The sequence below is a fragment of the Camellia sinensis genome, unplaced genomic scaffold, assembly GCF_055761805.1.
Source record: "Camellia sinensis isolate YWXY unplaced genomic scaffold, ASM5576180v1 Unanchor3, whole genome shotgun sequence".
NCBI lineage: Eukaryota > Viridiplantae > Streptophyta > Magnoliopsida > Ericales > Theaceae > Camellia > Camellia sinensis.
Window position 1 is genome coordinate 13578358 of NW_028129178.1, and position 13290 is coordinate 13591647.

The following is a 13290-nucleotide window of genomic DNA, read 5'->3' on the forward strand; positions in this document are numbered from 1 at the left end:
GATATTTGAACAGATAAGAGATTAAAATTGAACTGATAATAAAATCTAGACAAAAATTTGCACAGGTAGGGGAAAAAATTGAACAGATAGTCAAAATTTTTGAATATATAGACCAAAAAAAAAATTAAACACTTAAATGTAAATTTGAACATATAGAAAGAAAAAAAAAATTCAACAGATAAATTAAGGAGTAAAATTGAAAACAAAACGTCTTTCAAAACAAACAAAAAGACTTCTCACCAAATTATTTTACAAAGAGTGGACCTCTCACCAATAAAAAAATATCTACTGGACCTGATGCCTTATACCTTATACCCTCCTTATATTGGATTTATCACTAATTTTCTCTAACATAAAATATTCAATTTTAACGACTTTCACCCTCCAGCATTTTGCTCATAATATACATGCGCGCGCGCACATATATATATATATATATATATATATGATTGCTTGGAGCAACGAGGGCTTCAATTTTTATTTTATTTTTTATCAATTCTTCAACATCTCACCAAAAAATAAATAACTAAATAAATCGGAGATGAAAGGATTATAATCGGAGACAAAGAGAGGAGTTACCCGAAACAGGAAGCTACCGGTGGATGTCGAAGTAGTGATTTGATTTGATGAACGGTGTGTGGAGAAGCAGAGTGGGAGGGAAGAAGAGTGGAAACCTAGGCAAATCCCTCCTCATCCTTTGTTCTTGAAATTCTAGAGACCTGTTGAAATTCTAGAGACCTGTGATTCATTTGGTTCTTGTTTATGGATTATGAGATGTACAAAATAGACTTGTATAGGATTTTAAAGTTTTTAGGGTTAACATATGTATTGCTTGAGGTGCTCAAACAAATTAAAAAAAACAAATTAAATTTATTATTGAGATATTCAAATAAATGAAGTGTCCAACCTACTTTTTAGAGTGCCAATAGAACCAATTAGTACCCAAATTATTTTTTATTTTTAATTTCAATACAAATTTCACATATTTTCATTAATATCTTATATATTTCTATATGTTTTTCACATTTTTTAATACATTTAGGTCATGTTTGTTTAGGCGGACTGAATTAACATTCCCATGATTAATAGCCCTAGGATTACGAATCCGTTGGATTATGTATCCTATCTTAACTAATAGTCAAGTTTAAAATAATTAATCCGTACTTAAATTGTTTAACCAAACATCAGATTAATAATTTTATTGGACTATTAGTCCAATCCCAAGCTCATGTCCACCCAAACAAACATGACCTTATATATATATATATATACCAACATTAACTACTTCCCAGTAGTTAGCATTTCCCGTGGTCGGGAGAAGTGGAGATTGCCGACAATTTCATAAGGTTTAATTACTTAAAAAATATAAAAGTAACTGATTGGTGATTGTAAAGCTTCCAGATGCGGATAACTCCCCCCCCCCCCCCCCCCCCCCCCCCCCCCCCCGCCTAACAATGGAAAAAAATAAAAGATAAAAAATAATGCAGGGGTCAAGCTGATAATAATACAACAACAATGATTCATCCCACTAAAAACATCACCACTAATAGCACTAATGCATTAAAAAAGTAAAAAAAAAAAAAAAAAATACAACTCCAAGACCAAAACATCACATCATTAATAGCGGGACCTACTGCCACCTAATTAGTGGGAGCACTAATTAGTGCTCCCAAGCATTTTTCATAATACAAATAGAATAGCATAAAATTCCAATTCAGGCAGGCACATCGATGCTGTCATAAACACAACCAGACTGCTCTCTTGACTGAAATACATGAAACAATTTCACTGAAGATACTACTTAGCTTCAGAGACTACTCTAGATCCCCCATTCATGAACTCTACATTCGGAAGTCCAAAACACAGACTACATTGTTGGCAAAACAAGCAGCAATCTTGTCACCTTCCTTGTTCCAACAAACTTCAAAAATGCCGCCATTCCCTGTGTATGTTTTTACAATCTTGCCTTCCTTCACGGACCATATATTCAAACATCTATCTAACGATCCACTAGCCAAATACTCTCCGTTTGGGCTAAATGCAACAGAGTACACGGGGTCCCTACAATGAAATAATACTAATTAGATAAGTGCAACAAATATATAACCCTATTCTTATAGGATCCAGTAGTTTTGTTTTGTTTTGTTTTTTCCCAAGATTCATGTAGCAACATTTCATTTCACTCAAGGATGGTTGGTTACCTGTGGCCGTTCAAGCTGTAGACAAGGCTCCCTAATTCGACATCCCATAGCTTTATCGTCGAGTCAAAGGAAGCACTATTGAATAAAGAAATAAAAAGTTACAAGTATTTTATGAAGTAGATAACAACAGGGGACAGTGGCCTTCTGATAATAATTATTCAAAAAAACAAACAAACAAACAAATTTAAAATAAAAATACAAAAGGTTTCCTTTAATGACGCCCCCCTCCTTTTTCTCTTTTATATTTTTCATTTTCTTCCGTTAGATTGTAGTAATGGGCTCCCACATCTTGGACAATATAATTAGCAAACTATTCAAAAAGACAATTTGGTTTGCAGGAGATAATCCTTCATCATAGAGAACCACAGGGAAATGATTAAAACAAACTGCAGGGAAACAATTAGAAGTGAACATGTTACATAACTTAAACACAAAACTATAAATCTAAGTTCGACTAGACTATTCATACATTCCAACAAAGGGTAATGAGTCGGAATCTCATTTTAACTAAGAATTATTGTCTTTCTTCCTGCAGGGTGTGTGATTCTCAATTTGAACATAAACAGTCTAATCCTGAAGAACCCCTGCATTATGAAGTAGAATCCCATTTCCAAACAATCTTGGTGTCAGATGAAACCCATGAAAGCGCACTTGTGCAAATAATTTGACATCAGATCATGGATCATTAGCTCTATTGAGGCCGCACAACAGACTTAGGCTTTGAATCAGCATGTGTACCATATTTACTATCATCCATCAGACGCTTAACAGTAATAACTTTTCTCAAAGATTTGCTACGAAGTAGATCAAATAATTACCATGAACCAAATAAATGCTTTTAGAAATGGCAATGGAATGGGGTCCAACATGGGCACAATCATATTCCATTAGTCTGACCGGATAAATTACGATGGCCCATAGCAGGCTAGGGAAATGAAAGGACCTAAATCATCCAATTGTTCATGTACGATTAGTGCAACATAACCTATAACATATTCTATTTAATTATATAATATATGCTTGAAACATTGAGGCTCCATTTGTTTTGATGCAAAACATTTATTTTGTAAATATTTTTCTGCAAAATTTTTACTATTCCTCTCATTTTTGCTGAGTATCTGTGAAAATTTTCCTCAAAAAAAAGAATCATCATATTTGCAAATACATAATTATTTTCACCATCACCATCACAATCATGACCATCCACCATAGTCTGTGTTAAGCAATTATACTTGCATACTTCATGGACGATTCAGACTTACGTTGAGCGGTTGCAGAGGGCTTTGGCCGTCAGACTCTCTCAGCCAACTCTGTATACAAAGATTCAAGCAGCTGCACCAGAATCTACCATGATGTCCAGCGCCTGTGGTCTCAAGCTGGGTTTGGTGAAGACACAGCTCTGATTGCATATTTGGGAGGCCAATGCCAACATTGGAGTTCTAGGCAAGGTTTTAAAAACTGGACTAGACCGGAGTGGCCAGTTCAACTGTTGACCCATCGACCAGTCCAAGGTCCGGTCCGGATATACCTCAAAACCATTTTGTCTTGAAAACTGGCCTCTTTTGCAGAAACTGGATAAACCCACGGTTAAACCGGTCAATCGTTTGACCCAGTACCGATTGGAGTTAACCCTGCCAGACCATGCACGCACAAAGAAGTTGGCACAAAGCGTGGAAAGAGTGTATGCCCTGAGAATCGAACTAGTGTATGCCCTGAAAATCGAACTATGAACCTCAAGGCTGAAGTAGATTGTTCCCACTAGGCCACAGCTCCTCCTAATTATACTGTACATATATATTATTTATTGTTTGAATATATTTACTCTCAAACACTAACATAACTAACAATTTTACAAACAATATTAATATAAAATATATATTTGATACATATATTTATGATAATATAACAACTATGCCAACTTCGACTTTTATTCAAATTTAGTAAATATATATTTTTTTTCAAACATCATATATAATTAATATATTTTACAAACAATAAATACAAATGTATTTATGTAATTGTATATGTATATTAAAATTTAAATAAATGTATTTTAATTCTTATATTATTATTAAGTCTTATTTTTAATATATTTATAAAATAATTACGGCGTCACGGTTTCATTCCGGTTCGACCCGACGGTTGAACCGGTGACCCATCCACCCGATCCATTTCCCGGTTCATTCACCGGTCCGGTTTTTAAAACATTGGTTCTAGGTTCTGCCATCTCTCTCTTTAGGTTCACTCGTTTGTACAATCATGAGTGTCGGTGAACATAAATCACGACTGGAATTCGTAAAGGACTTGCCAAAATCAGTTTGGTTTCCTTGTAAAATATTTTCACTATGTTATGTGCAACACAAACAGAAATGTTAGAAAATTTATTTTAGGAAAATGTTTTCAGTTGAAACAAATGGAGCCTGAATGTTTTGATGAAAATTCAGTGCATAATTAGATACAAGGCATGGAGGACGTGGAAAATAGAGGTTGGTCAACAAGAATTCCTCTGGTGAATATTCTGGATTTTTATTGTACTGCAGATAATCCATGATCCAGTGGGACAAGGTGTGCCAGTATCTAAAAACAATTACTATCCCATACTATAATAGATCATCCAATTATAAATCAAAGCCACCTTTAAAATGTGCAACATCCAGTCTGACCTGATCCAGTGGGACATGTTTACCTTGCCAGTACTAATTGCTGATTGGGGTTGTTTGTTCCAGGCCCTGTAGGACTCCATCTGATGGTGTATATCTCCTATAAAAAGTATATATCTCTCTCAGTAGCAATTTTAGAGAGGTTAATAACACAAGCACGAAAACAAGGAAAAAGGCTATTCTGTACCTTGGTGTGTTCCTTCAAATCATGCAAATATGTGTCTTGTTTCATGCTCCATATCTGTATCATGTTTCATAGGAGTTCTCAACCCAAGTCAAAAGCAAATAAGAATTCTCAACCCAAGTCAAAAGCAAATAAGAACTCTAAGAAAGTGTAACAATGGGATACCCAATGTACAAGCATGATATGCTAGGAATGCATTTAAGGCACCCTTTGGATTTATGGATTTGAAATCAATAATTGGAGTAGTATTTTCCACAAAGATTCTACTTGCACAACAATCCTAACAAAATACATGTCTCATACTTCTATTCAATCCTCCACCAGAGTTATCAATCTATCTTCAATAACTAATATTCTTATAACAAAAATCAACCTCAAAGCCATTAATTTGAAATCCACTCATCCAGAGGAAGTATTCCAAGCCACAACATTTTGTAAATTCAACAAATAAGGGATGCCAACAATTGAATAAGAGATCATGACAAGATTGTGCAAGGAAGAAACACTATATCCCCAATACATCAGCAAGTAGATTTACGGATAGTAAGTGCCTCATTGTGATGCTAGATGATACGAGTTAAAGAAATAACAATCACCTTTGCAGTAGAATCATCAGAGCAGGAAGCCAACAATGAACCTGTAGGATCCCATTTGATAGCATTAACTTCACCCTGATATAGCAAAGTTTCAAAAAGGTTAAATGCAAAATCACACAGCATCATTGATTTCTTTATCAGCTTTACCGATTGCAAGATTTGGACAAAAGATTTATGCAGATTTCTCAGCAAATCTAATCATTTTCTTTCAAATTTTTAACTAAAGCAAGTAATATTACAAAGAACAAGAATAGATATTAGATGTATGTTGTGATCCTTAGATTACATCACAATTTTCTTGCGCAAGAACTATCAGGTCATCACTTAGTCCATGAATACATATAAACCAAACCAAACTAAACATTGTGTCCCAGTCAAGTGGGGTCCGCAACATGAATCCTTCTTTACCATTCATCCCTGAATAAGGCTATATGCTCAGTTAAATTAAAATAAATAAATTCATAGCCTTTTCCACTACAGCATCCATGTCAGGTTAGGTCTTTCCCTTCCCCTAGCATCTCCATTTATGGTTGACCATATCACTATTACTAACTGTTGCATCTGTAAGTTTTTGTTGTACATAATCAAACCATCTTAACTTGTTCTCTCTGAACTTATCTTCGAAAGGTGCTCTTACGATAAGAGTCTTACCATTTGACAAATATATTCATTTCTAATCCTATTTTTTCTAGTCTTACTGTGAGAATATTAGTGTATATTCTGTACATATTATGAGAGATTGTGTAAATATTCTATGTAGTTAGAATTATTCGTATTTCCTATTCAGTCTTAGGGTTAGAATTGCTATATAATTAGATATACTTTTCATATTTGAAGACAATTAAATATTTAAGTTATTTCATTCAGAAATCTTACATGGTATCAGAGCTGTGTGCAAAACCCTAGCAGCAATTGTGAAACCCTCTCTGGTCATCATTAGCAGTCGTGGTTGAAGTCATTATGGTCCTCAGCAAATAGCGATTTGTTCTTTGGTTTGCAATCTGGTTTTTGGGTGGTTCGAGCAAGCTCTCTCTCTTGTTCATGGCCTTTGGGTGGTCCTGTCACCTGAATTGCGATTGTGCCAAAATCACAATCAACATCTGTCACTGGAATCACGTCCCATCTAGTTTGTTCGACCCATCGGATTTGTTCACCCTCTGGTTTGTCTTCTCTGGTTTGTTCCCTGGTTCGTTTTGTTGTTCAAAGCTCACAATCTTGTCTCACTATTTCACTAGCTTGCAATCTCTCTCTTTGCTTCATATTCTCTACATCTCTTTTTCATGACACTTTCCTCAGAGACTTTGTTGACTTGGTCTCATAGGATACCTCATCATACTTATTTGTTCACTTGTACGCTCATGATGTCAGATGACAAAATTCAGGCCATTAGTTGCAGACTCACTGAGGCCAACTATGCTTATTGGTCCAGTGTTATGAGAAATTTTCTTCTTAGTTGAAAAAAATGGGAATATGTTTCTAATTTTGTTCCTTATCCGTTGGATCCGACAAAAGGAATGGTATCAGTCTGCTTATAACACTTGGGATTGTGATAACGCCTAAGTTCTAACTTGGTTTCATGACTATTGGAAGATGGTATTGGGACGATGTTCTCCAAGTACACTACTACTAAGGAGGTGTGGGACCATTTACTCAAAGTTTATCAACAGTCCAACTTTGGCACATGGTAAGAGTTGGAATCAGCTATTCAAAGTGCTTGTTAGCGGGACAAGCCCATTTAGGATTTCTATATTGAAATGACTCATCTCTAGGATCAGCTTGACCTCATGAAAACACCTAGCATCAAGGAGTTAGATGATTATTTGCGATTTCGGGAGGAAGGTCGTTTGGTGCAGTACTTAACGACTCTTTCTTAATTTGAGGCTATATGTTGTGGAATCCCTTCATCGTTTTCCTCTCCCTTCTGTGGATGCTATTGTTTGTAATCTCCTTTCCGAGAAACCCGTCTCAAGACAACTAGTCAGGCTCTGTCCCCGTTTGTCTTCTTGGCTACTTAGCCTCTACTATTGTTGACCCCATCTACTCATTAGCTTCGGGTCACTGCAAAGTCCAAGAAGGGGCCACTGACATCAGATGAGTATGCTTTCTGCTATCAGAGGGGTCATTAGAAGTACAACTATCCCAAGAAGGACGTTCACCTACCCTGTCTTCTCAGCAGTCACAGACACAATTCCGAACTCCTACTCAGAATACTTTTCTGCCTCCAGCCGCCTATACTGCATTTGCTACAGCTTATGATCCTAACTTGGCTTACTTGAGTGCTCCAATTGCTTAGTTTCAATTTATATTGTCAGCCACTTCCCAACCATCCTCATTTGCCTCCGCTCTTACCTCTATTCAATCAGGTTTGCTTAGGGCCTTTTCAGGTATCTCTCCTTCAATCTGGATTTTTGACTCTGGTGCCTCTCATCACATGATACCTTATCTCTCCTTACTCCAAAATTGTATTCCCCTCTTCCCCCCCACCCCCCTTTTCCTACCGTTAATGTTGCCAATGAGGCATGGTATAAATGTTTTATATATTGGAGTATAAGTTTGTCCTACCTTCTACCATGCCTGTCATTAATATTCCCTCTTGTCTTTTATGTTCCTCAATTATCTGTCAGTTTGCTATCTATCAGTCAACTTGATGTTTCGCGTCTTGATGCTATTTGTTCTTCGTTTGTTTATCATGTGCAGGATTAGATGTCCAAGCAGCAGATTGGGACCAACCGCAGAATTGGAGACCTCTATGTGGTGTAGAGCTTGCATCTGTCTCTAACTACCTCTCCGACTACTTTTTCATCTTTTCAATTAAATTCTTTGTCGAGTCAATTTTATTTGTGGCATTCTAGCTAACGACATTTGTCTACTAACCGTTTACAATCTATAGCTCAATTAGGATTGTTGGGTAAAATTTCTCTTTGTCAACTTACAGAATGTCAAGGGTGTAAGCCAAAATGACAGCATTACCTTTTAATAAAAGCACTCCTATTTCTATTACACTATTTTCTTTAGTGTATACTAATGTCCAGGGACCTTCTCTCTGTACTATGTGCCTTTTGTCAATGATCGCACCTGCTACACACTTGGGTTTATCTTGTGACTCATAAATCTAACTTCTACCAGATATACTGTACATTTCAGTCTATGATCACCACATAATTTGGGTCTACTATTAAATGTTGCGGTCTGACTTGGGTGGGAAATATTTTAAAACTGAGTATGTGGGTATTTTAGCCAATTCGGATAACATTCACCAATCTTCCTGTTCTGATACACCCGTCCAAAATGGTAGGGTTGAACGTAAACATTATCTACTTGAGACTATTCGGTCTTTTCTTATCTCTGCCAACGTTCTGGCCTTGTTTTGGGGTGAAGCAGTTCTTACTGCTACTTTTCTGCTCAACCGTATGCCTATTCCTCTTCCCTCTAGTCGTTCCCCTCATAAGGCTTTGTTTTCTCAAGTTCTGAATTATTCCCTCGTTCATGTCTTTGGGTCTACCTGTTTTGTTCTTTCCTGTAAAAATAAGACCAAACTTAAAAGGCTATCGCTGTTATGACCCTATTTCTCGTCGCCTTTACATCTCCCGTCACGTTGCCTTCCTTGAACACATGGCTTACTTTTAGCTTTCCTCTATCACTGTCACTGTTTCCAAAGAGAATTTTGTTCACATTGATCCATTTCTTTCTAAGGTCCCTATTACATAGCTTGATATACATCAGAGCTCTTGTTGATAGAGCTTAGTAGCAAGAATCGTGGAAGGGACTCACGTTTCTGAGGAAGAAACGCGATGTTGCGTTTCTGAGGAAGAATCGCGCTTCTAATGCGAGAGAAACGCGATCTTGAGCTCTCAATGATCAAGTAGCAGAAATTGTGTAACATGAAGACACACCTGAGGAAAAATCGTGGATCTGCGCTTTTGAGGAAGAATCGCTAATCTGATGAGATAGAAACGTGAATCAATCCAAGAATGAAACTCGATCCCTCTCGATCTATGATAACCCCGTTCTGTGTTATGTCGTTAATCTTTAATTATATTCGTGATTATGTGCTTAATATGATTTTGAATGCTAAACATGTGATTATATATGTTTTTGAATTTATATCTGTCCCTCATAGAGATATTTGTTCTATATGTGGCTATAATCTAAAATTGAGAGCCGTAGAGTCCGACAGAAACCAAAATTGACTGTACCATTGTGATCAACATAATTTTTAGAGTCTTCGGTGAAATTTAATTAAAAATTGATTCGGATCAAATTAATTAGATTAATTCAATTTAAGTGAGCCTAATTAGTTAGCACTAAACCTTGATTAGCCATTTTGATTAGTCAAGCATATATATATGTTCTAATTGTGATTAAGCTCGTTCTTGAGCTCAAAGATTCTAAAGTTCTACACCCTAGAGGGAGGGGGAAGTGAGAATTCAAGAGGAAGAAGAGGAGAACTTGAAGATTGGCTCAAGGGAGTGAAAGATTGTGAAGAGTAACTCAAGTTCTAGCTAGAATTGGAAGAATAGAAGGCTCTAAGTAAGTGATTAAACTCTAAATTCATGAACTTAAGTCATCTAAATGTGACTTCAAGAAGAATATGTAGTTATGTGAATTGAGCAAAGATTGTAGGAATTGTGGGCATGCATGCATGAATTTGTTTTGATTCTTCACTTTTGAGCATAAACCTAGTAAATTATGATGAATTGGACATTTTATCTTACATACATGCATGAATTACCATATTTTAGAGTCCAATTCAAAGTTTAAAAGTCTATGGATGCAAGATTTAAAAATGGTTCACATACATGAAGTTTGTGGTTCGAATTTTGATGAATTCATGGAATTTTGAACAAAAGGTTCAAATTACCTTCAAATATATGTATTTGGGAGTGTTCTTACATATTTGTGTGTCATGCATTAATTTGGAGCATTGGAGTTGTGTTTGAAGCTCAAACATAATTCTAGAAATTCCAGAATTCGAGCAATTCGCTCCAGCGATGGAAGTGTTGCGCAAGCGTACATTTCGAGCTCCCAATACTTTTGCAGGGGGTGGCTCAAGCGACCACCCTTTATTTTCATTCTTGGCTCAAGCAACCAAATGTTGGCTCAAGCGTAAAATGAGAGCATCCAATACTTTTGCAGACCAAGGGGTTTGCTCGAGCAACCAATGTTGCGCTCGAGCGAAGTGCCCTGTTTTAGTAAACTTTGACAAGTTTTATGTTTCGATTCCCATTCTCTTTTGTTTCTGAGCATTCTTAGGCACACATTGAGCATTCTAAATGAACTAAAGAGTTAGAAAGAAACCTAAGAAAGATAAATGAATTAAAGAACAGATTGAATTGTATTGTGACCCGATTTCCGTATGTGATATGAATTCCGTAGGATCAATCGCGAGGACAAATCAACCATCTAAACACTATGAGTAATATCTTAGTAAAGATATTTTCATAAATGTTATTTTCTAAATACTACCTATATGGTAAGATTTCTGAACTCGTGAATTTGTATTATGAATGAGTATTCTACCTGTCCGATTCATAAAAGACTTGAAACGTGATTGATAAGCACGAAATTATAAGATTAGACCAAAGGTCGTTTTGTATGAATACACAATGGGCCTAAGGCCGTTTGGTATGATTGATGAGAATATGAAATGACCCCGAGGTCGTCTGGTATATTTGACAAGGACACAGAATGGGCCTAAGGCTGTTTAGCATATTGGACAAGATAGACCTACCTAAGGTCATCCCACATATCATTTTGTATGATTGTTAGATGGACCAAAAGTCATTTTGAACAAGGAATTGATTGGACCAAAGGTCGTTTTGAATGTAAATACGAATATGAATATGATTATGCTTATAAATGCATGCGTGAATATGAATTTGGAAATAATAGACCTAAGGTCGTTTCGTATATACGATGTGAAGGACCAGATGGTCGTTTGAGCATGGATCCATTAAATGTGAACATGACCTTAAATCTAAACATGCGCATTAATATGAATATGGAAATGTTGGATCCGAAGTCGTTTAGTACAAATGTTATGATTAGTTATGAAAAATGTTTGGACTCAAGGTCGTTTCGTCCCTTCGACATGTACTACGTATAATGGATTGGACCCGAGGTTGTTCCGCTATGATTTGTTTAAGTCTAGGAAGCACGGATACGGATACGGGTACGAAACGATACAGATACGGCGATACGGCAAAATTTGAAAAAGTAGGATACTGATACGGCGGGGATACGTTCATAAAAAATATTTTTTTTCACAATTTTTAGTAATGTAGCATACACAAAAATAAAACTTCAACAATTTTTAGTAATGTAACGTACATAAAATAAAACTTCAACAATTTTTAGTAATATAGCATGCATAAAAATAAAACTTAAAACAAAACATTAATGTAGCATCACCCATAACAACCATAATGCATCACCCATAACAAAAAATTCATCAATTCAATTAAATTTCAACAATTTCAACAATATAGCATCACCTATAACAACCATAATGCAATTCAATCCCAAATTAAGGGGGAAAAAATTTACAAAGTTCATTTATTTATCAATAAGTTTATTTATTTATTTATTTATAAGTTTTTTTTACCTTATTTGATTTATTAATAAGTTTACAAAGTTTATAATTTTATAAGTTGACAAAATTTATTTTTAATAAGTTTATTTATTTATTTATTAATAAGTTTTTTTTTACCTTATTTGATTTATTATTAATAAATTTACAAAATTTATAATTTTATAAGTTGACAAAGTTTATTTTTAATAAGTTTATTTATTTATTTATTAATAAGTTTTTTTTACCTTATTTTATTTATTTATTAATAAGTTTATTTATTTATTTGTTTTATCAGATAAAACACATAATTTTTTTTTTAATTTTTTTTAAAATTTTTTTATTTGTTTTATCAGATAAAACCGAATACATAAATTTTTTTTTTTTTAATATCTTATTTGATTTGCAGAGTATACATACAAAAAATTAAAATATATATATATACATATGCAAAACAGAGAGACGAATCGAGATCGACCAAGAGGGAGGGGGGAGATGAGATCGAATCGAGATCTCCAACCAGACAAACAGATCGTGCGACAGCGAGAGGGAGAGGGAGAGAGAGAGTTCGTGAGATCAAGTGAGGTAGACAGAGGGAGCGAAAGAGAGAGAGAGAGGGACGAACCTGATGATCGACGATCGTGGAGCTCCTGTTCGCGAACCTGGTCGACGATCGGCGAGCTGCTATTCGAGACGACTACGAACTCCTTCTCCTCCTTCGCGACTGCTGTCCGACCTAGGTAAGAGAGAGTTTGATTGATTATTATTTTTCCTTTTTTTGTGTTTTATTTCATCTCATTTTCAGATTTTATAATTTGACCCCATTTTAAGTTTTTTAAATTATTTTTTTGCCCCGCTGTATCTGTAACAACCCTCACTTCAACTTAGTCATACTTGCATACATTTATGTATGATCTTGTTTTGTTATGTGCATTTGCAAATCTTGTCTTGTTTTGCTCGAATGTTGCTTGCATGCTTTGTTCTGGCCTGGTGTGTTGCCGAGGTCATCTTAAGCCTAGACACCTTGGAACCTTTCCACACTTAGAACTATCTTGGAGCCACTTCTGTTGACCTCCATCTC

General features: G+C 35.5%; 1 protein-coding gene across 1 annotated transcript in view; it reads right to left on the reverse strand.

Moving 5' to 3' along the window:
* Positions 1–1676: 1676 nt before the first annotated feature.
* Positions 1677–13290, reverse strand: part of LOC145816167 (WD40 repeat-containing protein HOS15-like) — a 42635-nt gene continuing 31021 nt past the window's right edge. Inside the window, exons 10-14 of the mRNA XM_082912430.1 lie at positions 5642–5716; positions 5049–5102; positions 4888–4961; positions 2202–2276; positions 1677–2061 (exon numbers count right to left, since the gene is read on the reverse strand). Of these exons, the coding sequence (XP_082768556.1) occupies positions 1842–2061; positions 2202–2276; positions 4888–4961; positions 5049–5102; positions 5642–5716 (498 nt within the window). The 3' untranslated portion in view covers positions 1677–1841. The remainder of the gene's footprint in view (positions 2062–2201; positions 2277–4887; positions 4962–5048; positions 5103–5641; positions 5717–13290) is intronic.